At 42.6% G+C, this 17,638-nt stretch overlaps 1 protein-coding gene across 4 annotated transcripts in view; it reads right to left on the reverse strand.

Moving 5' to 3' along the window:
* Positions 1-17,498, reverse strand: part of B3GLCT (beta 3-glucosyltransferase) — a 59,646-nt gene extending 42,148 nt beyond the window's left edge. For 2 of the 4 annotated variants that reach the window (XM_046909882.1, XM_040653165.2), the window contains exon 1: positions 2,109-2,305. In XM_046909882.1, coding sequence (XP_046765838.1) covers positions 2,109-2,196 — 88 coding nt within the window. In that variant the 5' untranslated portion in view covers positions 2,197-2,305. Of the gene's footprint in view, positions 1-2,108; positions 2,306-15,801; positions 16,537-17,252 lie in introns of those variants that run through there. The other 2 variants (XM_046909884.1, XM_046909879.1) reach the window with 2 other exon arrangements.
* Positions 17,499-17,638: the final 140 nt, after the last annotated feature.

Consider the following 17,638-nt stretch of genomic DNA (forward strand, 5'->3'; position numbering starts at 1 on the left):
TGCAATAGATTGTGCAACTATGATGTTTTAAATGTAGAAGTAATCCCCTTTTTCAGTAGAGTATCCTTTTAAGCATAAGCAGTTTTCAGATATCTATGATTAAATGTCCTTTCAGTGCAAAGGATTTAAAAACTGAGTTATTTCTTTTGATTCCATAGACAAAATCCATTTCAGCAGAAAGATCATGCACCTGGCATCTTCCCCTTTGATGGCTTGATTCAGGTCTGCCTGAACCCAGAGTCATTCCAACCATCTCACCAGGCTGGGGTTGACTTAAATGAGCTACAGAGTTATGATTTTATGACTTCTATATAACAAATGTTCCACTGGAACAGGTTGCCCAGGGAGGTTGTGGATGCCTCATCCCTGGAGGCATTCAAGGCCAGGCTGGATGTGGCTCTGGGCAGCCTGGTCTGGTGGTTGGTGACTCTGCACATAGCAGGGGGGGTTGAAACTCGATGATCATTGTGGTCCTTTTCAATCCAGGTCATTCTATGACTATGAAAGTCACAATAACAACCTGCAGTCATGTTGTGCTCAGTAAACAGAATATTTAAAACAATCTCCCTGCACTTCTAATTATAATTTAATGAAAAGCCTCTATTTGTGTTTTGGCTGGGGGTTCATTGTTTCCCCCACGCCTTGAATTTTCAAACATAATTGACATGATTCCAGAGAAAATCTGCACTGCCACTGTCAGTCAAAGAGATAGGATCTTTCACAATTAGACAGCATAAGAGCCCTGGGAGGTAAAATAAATCAGCTATGTGCATTTACATGCAAGTTTCTGTAACAGTTCTTCATTGTTGCTGCCTTAACAACATCAAAGACCCCGATGGAGCCAGGTAAAGTGAAGACTGGAGAGAAAACAAGGGGAGGGAGTAGAGGAGGTGAGGCAAGTGAATATCCAGCATCTGAAGCCATTCATAAAATAAAAGCAACTCCATTTGTTTCTTTACTGTACTCCTTTAAGCTCATAGGTGAAGAAGGCAGCTGAATTCACCACGGTGAACCACTGAAAAGCCAGAGTGAGCACTGTGTACAACCGTATCATTATAAAAAGTGACCAAGAAAAGCTGTGGAAGAAAAGGCATCATTACCGTTCCTTCCAATTGTCTGAATGCTATACAAACAAAATCATCCGAATACATTTTCCCACTCTGCAAGCTGCCACCTGCAAGCTGGATTTTCTACAATGGCTTAACTGCTAGCAGACAGGCTGCTTTTCTCCTGTGAAATGCAGTCCAAATTATTACTTTTCCATGAACAAAGCTGATAGTTTTGCAAACTTGCCAGCTGAAGAGCATATGGTATTTATTAAAGGAAGGACTTCAAAGTAAGTTATTTTTTAAAGCAGAAGAAAGCCCCAATGCTACAAAAAGCTTCAGGTGGACGGATTCTGTAGTAAGATCTACCAAAGCAAAAATCCAAGCTGTCAGACTTCTGCCTTCCAGCTGCATGTATCTACAAAAAACACACCTATACATAAACACACAGGGAAAATCGAAGCTGCTGTCCTTTGATTATCAGGATCTGTCAGAAGTTACGGGTGCTATAGCACTGGAGCAGAACTACTCACTCTGAGAACGACACGCAGCGTTAGAAAGAGCAGTAAGGTATCGGGACTCCAAAACTCAGGCTGCGTGGGTAAAAGGAAAGGTGTTTTACAGCCAAAAAGCCAAACATCACCCTTTACTTTGCTGGAAAAGGGACGTGTCGGTACGAGGCTTTATTTCTCCTTCACGCTGACACTTAACCGGGCGGCGCTCCCGCCACCACCTCCCGCTCTCGGGCGCTATCTCAAACACGAGCGGCCCCGCGGCGCATCCCGAAGCCAACCGCGTAGGGCGGGCAGTGGCCGCTCAGCGGACCCTCGCGGCGCGCAGCCGGGTGCCGCTCACGCCCGGCCCACAACAAACTTCAGAGGAAGGGGCACCTCCTCCACACGGGGCGGGACGACGGGGCGAGGAAGCCGCCGCGACTCCGGTATCCCCCCCCCCACGTCCGGCTCCGTCCCGCGCCCCTCTCCCACTTCCGCGGGGCCGAGCGCCCCGGGTTCCCTCCCTTCGCCTCGCCATGGCGTCCCGCCTCGGGCCCCGCACACTCACCCCGGGTGCGGAGCGGCGGGAGGAGGAAGAAGACGTGGGCGCAAGCGGCCAAAAAGAGCCAGCGGCTGCGGCCGGGATCCCGAGACATCTTGGCGAGGGCCGCCGAGCCGCTCGGGGCGGGGGGAGGAGGAGCGGGGCGCGGAGCGCCCGCTGCCCGCCTCTGCCGCAGGAGCGCGGGTGAGCGGCCTCCGGCGGGTGGCGGTGCCGCCGCCAGCTCCCTCCTCCCCTCCCTCCCCCGCCAGGGCCCGGCAGGACCGGCCGCCAGCGCCGGGAAGAGGCGGAGGGGAGGCGGAGTGCGGCCGCGGCGCCCTCTGGCGGGCGGCAGTGGCTCCGCCTCATGCAGCCCGCGGCCGCCGGGCCGATAATGGAACAAATCCCCGTTCGGGGTTATGGACTAAATGCCCAACACGAAAACCTAAAGCCATCCCAGGAAGTACAGCTTCCCATAACCATCATCGAACATCAAGCATCTGTTACCAAAACCATTAATGATGTCTTTAATTCTTAATGCTACATTAAGAAACCATAAACCTTCCATAGAAAATCCTTCAAAAAGGCTTGACTGGTAAACAAATGGTTTATTATTATTGTTATTATAGCTTCGTCTCTCATTAACAGATTTAAATACTGTCAATCAAACGATATCCAGAACTCATACAGGAACATGGTTCAAATTAGCAAGTGGCTTAATATATCTCTGAAACAAACCTCGTGCCATTACCAAAGAGGAGCAGAGCACTGGAACAGGCTGCCCAGAGGTGGTGGAGTCTCCTTCTCTGGAGATATTGAAATCTCACCTGGATGCTTTCCTGTGCAACCTGCTGTAGTGAACCTGCTCTAGCAGGGGGTTGGGCTGGGTGATCTCCAGAGGTCCCTTCCAACCTTCTGTAAACCCTCAGGCAGCCATTTCATAATTGCCCATGTAACAACATGGCTCTTGCACCGCGCATGCCAGGAACAGACCTCCAGTTATGTTGAGAGAGCACTGATCTCCGCTCTCTGGTGACAGCGACAGGACCAGGGATACATGGAGCTGTGTGAGGAGGGGCAGCTGGGGTTAGAGAAAAGTTTTCACCAGAGCACAGTGGGCATGGAACAGGCTGCCCAGGGCAGTGAGCACAGCCGCGAGCCACTGGAGTTCAGGGAGCGCTTGGACAACATAGGGATTGGATTTTGGGTGGTTCTTTTTGGAGCCAGGAGCCGGACTCTGTGATCTTCTTGGGTCCCTTCTAACTTGGGACATTCTATGATTCTAAGAAGTATTTCTCATACTGGGTTCTTACAGCCATGAATTCCAGTCAGATCTGTATATACACATTTTCCTATCAAATATAGAAGATTTCCATCACTCATGCTCCCCTCCTGCCAACCCAATTATTCAGTACACACTGATCTCACTTGTAAATCATAAATTTCTTCATTTTCAAACCAATAAGCCCAACAGGATACTAGCTAACCTGAACTTCTCCTAGAAACTCTGCATCTTTTAGATCTACTGCATTAGTTTCCTGACGTATCAAGCATTCAATAGGGTAACTTAAGTAAGCCAGAGAAGTGATTTTGAAGATGAATAGAAATCTTTTCACCATGATAAATGTTCACTGTCACTGCAAGTTCATCTATATCACTGTAACTTAGCAGAAGACTTCACACTTCCCTTTATAGATCAATAGAAATATAACAGCCAGACTATCATGGGGAAACAGACTTGCTTAATCTATCTGCATATCCACCTTATATTACAGGATATTGAAGAGAAAGGGAAAATAGGACACAAGAGTGAGCAACTCCAATTTGTTATTTGCCTTACAGAACAATTTCTTGTTGCTAATTAAGTGACGGGATTCAAGAATAATTATTCCTATGCAAAAGAAACAGACACCTTCATAGTACATCTCTCTGGCTGATTATATGCATGTGCTCATTACTCGGAAAAAAATGTGTTCAGTTATCCTTTCATTTCTAAATCCATAACAATATATATGAAATGTGTGAATCCTCCTGCATATCACGTGTATCTCAGTCAACTGTTTCTCTTTATAAATTTCAGAAGCGTTTCCTGCCCTTTCTCCTATTTCTGTGTTCTCTGCTGGTTTCCTGCAGAAGTCATGCCCACATTTGGCTTAAACACGATACTTCTCACTTTCTGATGTTTTCCTGCTCAGCAAGTCAGTAAGAAAAAAATCTGCTCAGATGTAATCAACACTTTGGTTTCTCACAACTACGAGAAATTTCACTAACAGCCTCACTCAAAACATAGAAGTCCCACATGAATTGTTATATTATCCAACTGTTAAGAAAAAGATCACTTAAATATTTTAAATTTTATGTTCGGGGTTGAGAGGAGGAAGCAATAAATCTTTTTCTTCAATTCTACCGTGCATATAAACTCAGCTTATTTATTTGTTGTTCTAACCACTCCACTGGGAATTTCCATCTCAGAAAGGATGAAAATAATGAACGTTCTGGTAAGGAATACAGAAGTTCAGAGCAACACTAAGCTTTCCCTCCTGATAGCATTACATATATCAGTAAATAATTCAAATGTAATACTGATGCTGTCCCATCTTGGAGATTAACTGAAGAGAATGTAAATCTCAAAGAAATCATGTCAGATACACATGGATAAAGTTAGACATATTCAAATTATTTTGTCCTTTATCTGTCTTGCACATTTTCTCAGGCATTACATTTAACCGACTGTGTTTTAGAATGCCCTCAGAAGTGCTCTGTGGCTTTTTTATTCTCCCTGCAAAGTCACCACATTGGCTTCAGTCATTCTGCACCCCTCAACTTTTGGAAGCTGTGTTGCCTTTGGTTTTCCTTGATAAGATTATTTGTTAAATTGAATAATTTGATTAGAAATTTACCTAGGTTCAGAACTGACTGTTTGAAATGTTTTAACCCCATAAGACATCGACAGGATGATTCCATTATAAATTATTTCAGTCCAACATTTTTGAAAAGCTATAGTATAACCTCTTTCAGAATCTGTATCTGTTGACAAATAGCTGTCAGGTTAAAATTATGGGGAAAATGTATTATTTTGATTCCTTGAGACTGTTGGGTGACGAGAGGAAGATGATTTATGCATCTGTCTTTGTACTGCACACAGTCAAGGAGAAACAAGGGTAATAATTCTACAGGCAAACGTAGAGGACTGAAGCTTTTCAGCCTTGATTATAAGCCATGGGCATATTGCCCACTCCTTTGGTCAAATGAACAGCTTGCCTAAAAGAACTGTCAGACTTCATACTCTTTCCTATTTTGTCTCCTGCTGCTTCCATCTGACACAAAATTGCCTGTACCAAGCATATCTGAGCCTGCTGTATTTTCCCTGCTCAAGTACAGCTATTTGAAAATAGAAAACATTAGTCCTAAACTACTTGATAATCTTTTCTTATTAATATACGAAAATATTACCTTTTCAATTGAAAGAGTCAAAGTATAGTTGAACATCGAGGGAATTAAGCGGGCAAAACCACATAGGAACAGAATGCCTCCATTTATTTTAAATAGCTTAGTGGCCATATTGACTACATTCCCCTTCTTGTATTCCTTCAGGACAAGAAAGAGTAGAATTGCTTCCCGTCTCCACTGTGCACTATGTCATAGTGGCAGCAGGGAAAACAAGGTGAACTGCTGAAGGAATGTTGCAGTACACGGTCAAATCATATCTTCTGATTTAGTCTTAGCAACTTTTCTGCTACTTTGATGGTCTGTAAATAGCGGTATTCATTCAAGCGTTGACTAAACTGCAGCAGCTACTGGGATTACTGCCTCAACATGTCACGCTTCTCACAAATGTCTTCCACATCTTTTTGTATTACTTTACTACATTTGCACTGCCAACTACGACAGTTCAGGAACAAAGTCAAGAGTTGCTATGCCATTCCAACACGGCAGCAAAAATAAAAAAAGAATAGTAAGACTCCCTGGCAGTAGGACAGACAAGTAGGCATAGTAACATTCAGGGATGTCCAAAGAGCACGCAGTATTCAAAGTAGATTTCAGTCCTGGAAAAATCCATCCAGCAAGATGATAATGCCAAAGACTTTGGGGTTTGTCTGTCTTACAATTTTCAATGATAGTAATCCCAAGAAATGCAGTGGGAATTTGTATTCTGCTAAGAACACCACAAGCAATGGCAGGAATACAGGAGCTAGTTTCTTTAACTCAAATAACTTTCCCATGAGCCAACTTGGATGTGCACAATAACCATGCCCCAGAACAAGCAGGGTTGGAAAATACTCACTAGCAGGTAAGTCACTGCATTTTACTTCTTACATAACTAGATTAGTTACGGTTTTCGTATTTTGTCAGGTGTCTGCATGGACCTTTGCAGCTACACTGTTTCATAAATACTTCATTTTTATCTTAAGAACTTGAGACACTAGAGATGATACTTGAGAGTAATCTCATCTCCAGTTGAGTAACAAGTACCAATGTCATCCTGTAGGAATGGACGCCCTCATAGCATTCTGGCACATACGGTTTAAAACACCTACTGAGTTTCTTGGATTGATACAGAGGAACAGCATGTAGAAAAACAATTTTTGCCATGATCATTACCAGCCAGGAACATTTCCCCACGTAGAGTAAGATAACAGGAGGGAGTCCAAACCTCACAGCTCCCCAAAGAGCTTTTGACAATGACATTATAGTGTTATGTTCTGCCTGATATCTGAAGCTGCATAACACAGAATGATAAAATACAGCAGTTGCCTTCACACTGACAACTCTGGGCTACGCAGGCAGCTGCTGGCCTTTTCGGTCACAAACAATTCCTGAGGGAATGCACCTTCAATTTGCAGATGATACCAAGCTGGGGTAACAGTCAAAACCCTGGAGAGAAAGCTGCCATTCAAAAGGCCTTAGACAATCTTTAAAATGGAGTGCCTTGTGTAGTTCAAGAAAAACAAATGCAGAATCCTGCAGCTGGGTCAGAGTAACCTCATCTAATACCAGCAGGCTGGGACTGACTGGCCAGGAAGCTCAGCTGGAAGAGGCGTGGGAGTCCTCGTAGACAAGCTGAGCAGTGACTCTGTGTGGTGATGAAGGTTGACTGTACAACAGGTTACAACAGTAAGTGGTGCAGTCATCAGGTCAAAAATAGTGATTAGTACCCCTAGTTGTTATTTGGAGGCAGCATCTGGAGCACTTTGTATAATATGGGGCCTACAAGCTTAAGACAGACTGATAAAGCTATGTAAATCCATGGATGGCTGCTGAGTTGCTTGAGGGCGTGAAGTACATGGTGTATCAGGCAAGTCAGGTAACAGAGTTTGTTCAAACTACAGGGGAAAAAGACAACTAAAGCAATACTAATTGCTGTCTGCAAGTACCTAGGTGGGAATCTAGAGATTTTGCTCAAAAAGTGCATGAGACTAGGTGGTCACAGGTTGAGGCAAGGAAAATTCTAAGTGGATGCAAGAAACAGGGTCAGAGATTAGTCACTGACAGATTTGCCCAGAGAGGCTGAGTAATCTCCATGTCTGGAGACACTCAGAACTTATGGGGTAGAAGCCCGAACAACCCTAAGTTCATAGGTAGCCCTGCTTCAAGTTAGGTGTTGCACCAGACCTTCAGAGGTCCTTCCCCACCAAAACTGTTATTCTGAAATAGCAGAGAGAATAGAAAGTGACATGACATCTTTACGGCAATTACCTACAGATACAATCAACCTATACTTTTAGGTTTGTAAACTGTCCCCTAGCATTGAAGTTAGGATTTGCTGAGACCCTCACTTCGTTGAGATCCTCGCTTTGGCAAAACAGTGGTTTAAAATGATTACATGGCAGAAGTGTCAGTCATTATTAAAGACAGAAGCATAGAATCCTTAGAGTTGGAAGGGACTCTTAAAGTTTATCTAGTCAACAGGGACACCACAGCTAGACCAGGTTGCCCAGGGCCTGAGCCAGTCTCACCTTGAAAGTGTCCAGGAACGTGGCAATTCTGAGCTTGCTAGCCTTTCCTGCCTGATGACTTAAGACACCTAACAACCATCCCTTGAGATGAGCAAAACCATCTCCCTTACAACAGAAATAGTTTTAATTACACCTGGAAGGGCCTTCTGCATCCTGATATTTGCTTAAGGTGGGCATCTGTGTCACTCTGCTGACATAGGTAAAGGGAAACAAGGGCTGGGATAGTTTGTTAGCCAGATTAGGGACTTATTGATCAAAACTTACAGTAGGAACCAGAGCATTCCTTGCAGGAATTTTCAGTTATGAAATGGCCCTTAGGAGCCATTACAGTCTGGTGTCACCTCAGAGCAACTACACTTACTGCAGACTGGATTAGCCTCAAGCTGTTTTTGGTTATGTTCACAAGCAACCGCTCACTTAGACCTACTTCACTGTTTTGTGGACATCCCGAGTATGCAATCAGTAACGGGAGCATTGTATAAACAGTATGGAGAACAACTGATTTGTTGAGTTTTACGTAAAAAGCCACAAAGAGTTTTACTACAAAAGCCTTGGTGTGCTGGGTCTAGCCAGGATGGAGTTAAGTTCCCTCATAGGAGCCCATCTGCTGTCATCCTTCCTCCCAGCACATCCCAACCTTGAGCAAGAAGTTGGGAGGGAGCACAGCTGCAAACTCTGACCTGAACTGGCCAAGGAGATATTTCATACCACGTATCCTCATGCTCAGGAATAAAAACTGGGTTGGAGGAAAAAGAGGAGGAGGTGGTTCTGATTTCCACAGTGGCCATTGCTTGGAGACTGACTGGACATTGCTCTACTATTAGACATTCTGAAACAACTGCAAAACATAGTTCTGCACTTCTGCTTCAAATACAGCCATAAACTGAAAAAAATAAAAGATTAATCCAAATGCTATATTCCTTTTTACTTGCTTATTCTGTCCCACACCGGCTAAAACCATACGACTGGTCAATTTTCAAAAGGCATAATCTGTCTGTTGGCAGAATTAAACTAATGAAAAATGCTTGTAGTCATCTACAATTTAAATATTTTGTTCTGTACAATACATTTAACCCAAGAAAAAAAATACAGACTAGTAGCTAAAAGAGGTACTTGTTATTTATAACAGTAATATATTAAATTTGAAAGCGGTGTACATACAAATGTCTCCTGATCTGTAATAAGTTCTGTACGTGCCAGCAGGAAGATTAAAATCCAATTAAAAAGACTAAAATGTGTCTTAAAAGTAATTTACTTAGAGGAGATTTTTCATTTACAGAAGTATATAACAGCATCCAGTATGTCAGCTATGTCACCAATGAAAAACATTTCTTAACTCAGAAATAATTTTAAACTGAAGTAAATGAGGATAAACCACACAGGTCTAAAAGGTGCTTTTTACATTGGTGAACAGCTTCATTACAGATGGCTGGGACACAAACACACAAAAGCAGATTGGATGCAAAGCACATCTTCCCATTTGCTGCAAAAGGATTCACAGAGAATCTGCAGATTAGCACTTGAAACAAGAGTTCCTTAAACTAAGCAACATCGGGTTTTGGTCAGAAATGCACTGCTATTTAGAGCAAGACAATTACTAACAAAAATAAATAAATGAAGGAAAAGAAACGCAGCTATTACTTCTGGGTTTTTTGTTTGTTTTTGCTTTTCTGGTTGGTTTGGGTTTTTCTCCACTTGCCTTATATAGTTACACTTCATGGAGAAAAGAAGCTGAGCCAACCTAGTAAAATTTAAGATAGAAGGCATTTGAACTGTTGTTTAGTGAGGCTATAGTGCCCCCCAATGTCCACAAGCTATAGACAAGGTTGTTTACTGATTAAAGAGAAAGGGAAAACTAAACAAAACTATGAAATGCTTACTAATAATCATTCCTGTACACCATGCCTGGCTTGGTAAGTAAGATTGGTAAGTGTGGTAAATTTCAAAAGGGGGCAAATATTTCATATTTCTTTAGTCCCAGTTAGAATTCTCTGCAAAATGATACTAGCATAGCTCAGGTAGAGTCAGACAAGCTGTCAAAACACATTTACCAGCATTTCCTATGTTCCTTGTTGCTTTAGTTTCATCACCTTTTGAGCTCACAGAATTTGAATCTCTCAGCATGTTCCAAACACTGCAGGCACTTTACTGTGACACTATGGAAATCAGATCACCTGTGTTTTGAATTTTGCTCTATCTGCATAACTATCTTCATAAAAATCACCCATAAATGTAAATACAAGAAACTACATATAACAAATCATATTTACACAAGTGCCCAGATCACATGAAATAGTCTTGTTCTAAGATCTGTATTTCTAATATGATGCTTTGATAAAGTTTTTCCAAATAGAATCACAGAATCATAGAATTACTGAGGTTGGAAAAGAACTTAAAGGTCATCAAGTCCAACCTCAACCTAACCATACTACCCTAACTAACAACCCTCCGCTAAGTCATGTCCCTGAGCACCACATCCAAACAGTTTTTAAACACATCCAGGGGTGGTGACTCAACCACCTCCCTGGGCAGCCTATTCCAGTGCTTAACAACCCTTTCTGTAAAGAAGTGTTTCCTGATATCCAACCTGAACTTACCCTGGTGCAACTTGAGGCCATTTCCCCTCGTCCTGTCACCTCCTGTCACCAGTGAGAAGAGACCAACGCCAATATTACTTCACTCATGTTTACTAGTCATTCTGACAGATAAGGATTTATTACTTTGTCTTTACCACAGATTCATATCTGAACCTTCTGTTCACTTAACACATAAAAAAGCTCCCTTCATAGTCTCTTGATGTCCAGAATACACTCAATATTTCTTAGTCAAGCATATTCTATTAAAAATAAATAAATCATTTTCGTACATCCTGGATGTACCATCTTGGAGACACTTCTGATGGAGGAAGAAAGCAATCAGAGCTGTTAGAGTACTTAGTCAGTGTACTGATTTTTAACTTTCAATATATAATACTCTATCCAGTGGATTTTTGTAGTTTTTACATAAAGACAATTTGAAGTTTTAATTTCACTGAATCACAGAATGGCCTGGGTTGAAGGGGACCTCGAGGATCATGACTCTCCAGCCCCTCTGCCAGGCAGGGCCACCGAACTGCACATTTAATACTAGACCAGGCTGCCCAGGGCCCCATCCAACCTGGCCTTGAACACCTCCAGGGACGGGGCATCCACAGCCTCTCTGGGCAGCCTGTGCCAGCACCTCACCACTCTCATAGTAAAGAGCTTCCCCCTGACATCCAACCTAAATCTTCCCTCCTTCAACTTAAAACCATTTCCCCTTGTCCTCCTGTTATCTACCCTTCCAAAGAGCTGATTCTCAAAATACACGAACAGTTTTCTGTGATAGAATGCTTAAGATAGTCATATTCATAATTGCTGATTTATTCTAAGTATATATTCTAAGTACAGCCATAGATATGCTATAAATGCTGGAAGAAAACCTTGCAGTACTCCATTTCTTTGTGGCAAATGTTTGCTTTGTTACAATGACAGCAGAGAAATAGCATATCCAATAGTGTATTCTTAGGAAAAAATACATTAAAATGTTGGACTTCTGTAAGTATAGACACACACAATACTATGCCTGCACACTGTGAAAGATTATTACACAGAAAGATTAACTACAGATACAATAAAGACACATTCTTTCAAAGCATGCTTACTGTAAGCTGTAGCACAGTTGTACCTTATCTACCCTTCTGCACTGCTTAGTCAGTACATGTTCAGTAAGCTACTGAAAAACAGAAAAATTACTTTGTTGGTATAAAGAATACTGAAATTTGACTGTTTTCTAGTTTTTGTTAGTGCAAAATCAAAATTTGGACCATCTTTGAAGTGGTTGGGATATTTTCTAATAAAAAAAACCTTTGGATTAATGTCAGAAATTCATAGCAAGTACATGTCATGTTAATATTGCAAGTGTTCTTTTTAAAACCTTCTACCAAAGCTGAAAGCACAAGAAATCTGCATAATCCCTGTACATCTCATTAGCACTGACTCATACAAAGGATACATCATGATTTGGCAGCATATTGCCAGATGGTTTGCTATTAGATCAAGTAGTAATAACTTGGCTTCTTTTTCTTCATTAACATCCCTCCCAAATTGTCATTATATCCACGCTCACTTCTCTATTTTAAAATAACATTCAGTTCCTGACAAAAACTTTGGTGTTTTCAACCCACACTGACTCTTTGCTTTGCAATCTTTTTACATTTCTGAAGCATTTATTAATTGCACTTAGACACTAGAGAGCCTATGCAATCAATTGCTGTATTTACATAAAAACTGATCAACTCTTCACTCCTTCCCATCAGTGATGTGCAGCTGGTCACTACATGAAATTTGTTTTGCACCATAATCTGATCATCTCTCTTGCTCAAAACACTTCTTGCATCCAAGCAACAGGAGAAAAAAAGGTTATGAGGGAAATGCAAACAGACAATCACTCAAGTTAAAGCATTTGAGATTCATGAATACTTCAGGCTTATTGTTATTTGAATGCTTTTGAACCCAATTTTATAGCTTCAAGCATTTTATAGCTTCAAGCATTCGCTTACTACACTGTAGTGAGTTTGAAGTACAAAGCAAATAGTTTCATTGTTCTTTTTCCTAAAGTTCCCTCCTTTTCCAGTAGGACAATCCAGTTGAGCAAGTGAAAATATTAACACATCTATACATTTAAGTGAATAAGACTTAAAAGTTTACAATAACCTTGATACTACAACTTTTAATTTACCTTCTCCTTCATTGCATTCTTTAGGTTCACTGTTTTAACATCCAAAGAGTCATTAATGGTAGTTTCCCAGGAATCAAATGAAACATTTACAATCACTGAAGTTTTAAAGAATTCACATTAATCTCAGAAGAAAGGCCTGCTCCATTTTAACCCAAGTTTTACTGAGGAAAAACAAAAGATCACAGAAAGCCATGGATTCTGTGTTAAAACCTCATTCAGAGCATCAGGAAGATAAAGCATCACCCCCTTGGTTACACTGGGATTTGGATCCATGCTATGCTATGTGTATGCTGAAACATGGGCAGAGCCATGGAGTCACATGAGAGTTTGCCAAGTGCTGAGATTCTTAATCAAGAAGCGTGCAAAAGCTATCCGGTGAAGTTTATTTACCTCACCCCAGAAGCTGCACATTTTGTTTAAATTGAATATTCCCCACACTAGGGATGCTCTGAAGAATGCAGCTCAGCTGTCAGCCTTGAGAAAGTAGTACCCATTGGTGGCTGTGCCTCAAGCTGATTACACTGTCACCTCGGTGACATATCCGCCTCATTCTTTCTTTCTGCAGCATAAGTATGTGGATCAAAGCATTAACAAAGATAATGGGACAGAACATTATCATTAATACTTCACGTACAGAAGAGACAAAAGGCCAAATGAAAACACATAGCTATTTACAAGCATAATACGTTACTTATTGCTTCATATAGTTGAATAAATGTTTGGCATTTCCTAATACAATGTATATGATGTAACAATATATGTATAAATTTCATGTTATAATGTAATATTGATGTGAAAATATATATGCCTACAAATTCCCATGGCATTTTACTTATTACTTTCATCTGTTCCCCTCAAGCTGAAAAGTGTTTATGTACATGAAAGTAAATATCAAACACTATTAACATCGTGATATGAAAATAAATGTTTAAAAATAGAGCTGCAGTACAGCACCGTACAGGAAGGGAAACTATTGGATCTATGTCATATTTCGGGAGAACAATGACCTCATTGGGATATCAGCCTGTCTTTGGGAGAAGTAATGATCTCAAGTGCCCTTTACCCTTTTAAAACTTAGCTTTGTACCCAAGAGGATAAGAACCCTCATCTCATCAAGTTTGCATTAAAGGCCTTCTCTGAAGGACAGAGACAGAAATGGTGCAGAAGCTCAGACTGACCAGCAAGTCCATCGTGTACTATCATAGGAGCCAACTGCTTACAGTTACAGAATGCCAGCCGTGGTAAAGCTGGGCCAGGCAGCCTCCAAAAAGATTAGAATGAAATAGCATGGGTTGGAGGCAAGCTCAGCCCACAAATGGAAAGTGAGACAAATGTGAAATCCCTACAGAAATGATATAGATACCTTTCTACCTCTAGTGGAATATATAGATGTTGCCTGCCTGTGCTGGTATGGGCTTTCCTGTTTTCTCTGCTTTATTTAAGATATGAAGATTATATACAGGAGCAGTCCTGCGACAGTAAAGGTACATCTTTGTACATCTCAGTTTTGGGGCCCTTGGAAACACAGCAGAAATCCTAGGAACTCAATAGATTTCTGTGTTGTGTTCTGTGGTACTTTGGCCATCCACAGGGTCATTAGCTAGTCTTCTTTGAGTAATGCTTTATAATGGAAATATTCCTTATATATACAGTAACGTCATTCTAACTACACCACAAGAAAGTTTACCAACAGTAGGCCTTGCGTAACAGATGAAGTCATCTTGTTCCCAAATCAGATTCTGTTCATTAACACACATCAGTGCCTTTAGTTCTGGTAGATGCCACAATATTGAACATCCAGCACTGAATACGTAACTAATTCTTTAAAGGTCTGATCAACTGCTATTTTAAAACATTGTCTGTGCTGATGAAGACCAGATTGCTTTTTTCCAAGTCAGAGCGTGGACATATTTAAAGAAACCCTTAACTGTCACAGCCATGAGAGCACCTACACAACTGAGGAACAAAGGAAAATCCACAACACATACCACGGTCAGCAAGCCACCTCCTCACTTACCATAAGCCAAACACCTAAGTAGATAAAACAAATGTTGATCAGCCTACCCAAATATTCTATCTGTGCAATGCATCTTTAAAAAGATGAAAACATTGGTCAGCTATTTCTACAGTCTGCTAGAGAGCTGCAAAAGCCAGCACACTGCAAAAACACAAGGGTTGAAATACAGACAGAGTATCCATGTGTACAAATCCAGTGTCTCACTGAACAATAAGAATGTGAACAGCAAGAGCTTTCCCTTCCCTTCCAGCAGTATTATGATCCCAGTTTACTTTGCAGGTACCACAGGGAACAACAGTAAAGCATTTTCCCCATCAAAGCCCACAGCCATTTAGCAAGAGCTGATCTAACAAAGGGAAGGCACAGCACTCTGGTTATCCTCAATTCCTCAACTCACAAGCATTGCAACAAAAGCCCCAGAGGAAATTAATTATAGCATTATCCCTCCCCCACCCCAGGGTAGTTAAAGTGTCCTTACACAACCCATACTATCTCTAGGTAGAAAGGGGAGACACTCACATGAGAAAAAGAAAGAGCCAAAGCTTTTGAGGGTTTGTTTGTTTTCTTTTTTTTTCCCTCTACTTTGTTTATTAACCCTTCTCTACAGCCCTTGGTAAATCACAGTTCAAATGATTCCAGCCCTGCTGGCTACATACAAAGCACCACAGTCTAGCCAGCTAAACAAAAATCTTCTCACCATCAGACCTAATGAATACATTAGCCTTTGCCAATCGATGTAATTTTATTTCTTGACAGCTCACTGACGTGGTATTTGTAGGTTTTCGTCAGCAGTGTTGTTATCCATGGCACAAGTCAGACTTGTTTCTCCACAGAGTGAACTTCTGGTGGTATGTGGGCTGTGCTCACAGGCCCAGTTCTCCAGCCTCTGGGCCACAAAGTGCAGAATGGCTGGCCCAGCCTCAGAGAGCATCCAGGGTATGCACCTTACCACTTCTACTCACCTCCCCCCTACTTTCCCAGCACCACTCACCCTTCCATAGCAGCATGGATACCAAGACTCTGTCAATACATGCTTCTGCTCCAGGCCAAGAAAAACTTCATTCTTTTACTGGCATCCCAATGCACTGAAGCCGAAGCTCAGTTATTGCACCACACAGCACTGCACTGAGCCATTGGATAGATGGTGCCAGCAGAGCAACTTCCAAATTCACTGTTCAGCTTAACATTTTTCTCCCTTTAGAGACCAGCTGCAAATCTGGGCAAACAGTCAAGATTTTCGTATTTCTATTCAAGGATAAACAATTTACAGCAAAGGATGAAAAAGCAAAAGGAACGTTTGGTATCTACTTCTTTCATCTATGGCGACACTTCAACTAGTGGTTATGCTGTATGTTTATCATTCACCACAGCAGGATTTCCAAAACAATCACTGAAAATACTAGCACACAGCTTCTTGCCAGATAGGGCTGGGGCTGATGGACAGATGAATTAGTAATAAAATGACCAGATTTTCACCCAGCCCTAAAGAAGTACAATCCAGGATTCAAGAACAATACTAATTCAAGGAATTGGTACGTTTCTGAGGAAGGCAGAAGTGTTTTCAGCATTTCCACACCATCCAATAAAAAGCAGGTTATTTAAGCACCTGAAATACTTTGAAAAAATCTACCTTCTTGCTGAAAATCCCAAGTGCAGCATCAGGAACAGGCACTCAGGGTTTGGCCATCCTGTCAGCTTAACTCCTGTCAGAGTTAGAAATTACAGCCTCAGCTACAGCCACAAAACAGCCCGAGGGGATTTTCAGCTCTCCACCTCCTCTGAAGAAGCATTATTTTTAGGGGACTAAAAAACCTCCTCACAAATATACACTCAAGAAGGGCCAAGATCTAGCAGAAACCTGAACGTTACTCCGCTGGGAAGTGAATCTTTAGCAGAGGCAGGTTGCTACAGCACAGCAGAAAGGAAGCAGGGGCAAAATGCTGTTTCCCCCTCACACAGGGGAGCACTCAGGACCTGAATGCATCCCTTTGTCCCTGCCCTTTGGCACAGCCAGGCCCAGCAGGTAAGGGATGCACATGACAGCACAGATCTCACCTGCATACCCGCTGTGCTTCCACGGGGAGAGCTGGAGGCTGGGACCTGCCTGTACCTGGGAACAGGGCCCTCAACACACAGCCCAAGCTGGGCACTTAGGAGACCTTCATCTGCAGTAGGATGTGGCACTGGACAGATAAAATCCTCTTTAGAAAGGGCAAGCAATGCAGCACACGCGTACCTAACCTGCTCCACTGCTTTTTACTATTCCCAGGAGTTTTCTAACAGCAAGGTGGGGAAATGCCTATCATTAGGCATACCCAGCTGTACAAAAATAGGCTTTCCAGGGAACTACAACAAGGGCTTTGTTTCAGCCAGCCTCTTTTCTTCCCCTCTCCCACACACACGGGCTCAGCAGACCTCCGAGAGCCGAGCGCAGGAACGCACCTAGTGACGCCTCCACAGCCCCAGCGGACCGTCGCCGTCAGAACGAGGGGCAGCCCTCCCCCCCCCGCCACTCGGAGCTTGTGCCCCCCACAGCACAACAGTGCCTCAGTGCTCACACGAGCGGAAACGCTCCCCTCCGACCACCCCCCGAGGCGCCCAACAGCCGTTAACCGCCCCGCCGAACAGCCGCGAATCGAGCCCAGCCCGCGCTCCCAATCCCCCGCCTCTCACATCTGGCCGCGCCCCTTCCCGCTTGGCCACGCCCCTTTCCCGCCTCCTCCCCTCGCTCTCCTCTCTGAGTCGGCGGCGTCGGCAGTCGCCATGAGAACAGGTGACGTCACGGGGTTCTCGCGCCGCTGATTGGTCGGAATTGTTCGAGAACGCCG

The sequence above is a fragment of the Gallus gallus genome, chromosome 1 (genome assembly GCF_016699485.2).
Source record: "Gallus gallus isolate bGalGal1 chromosome 1, bGalGal1.mat.broiler.GRCg7b, whole genome shotgun sequence".
Lineage (NCBI taxonomy): Eukaryota > Metazoa > Chordata > Aves > Galliformes > Phasianidae > Gallus > Gallus gallus.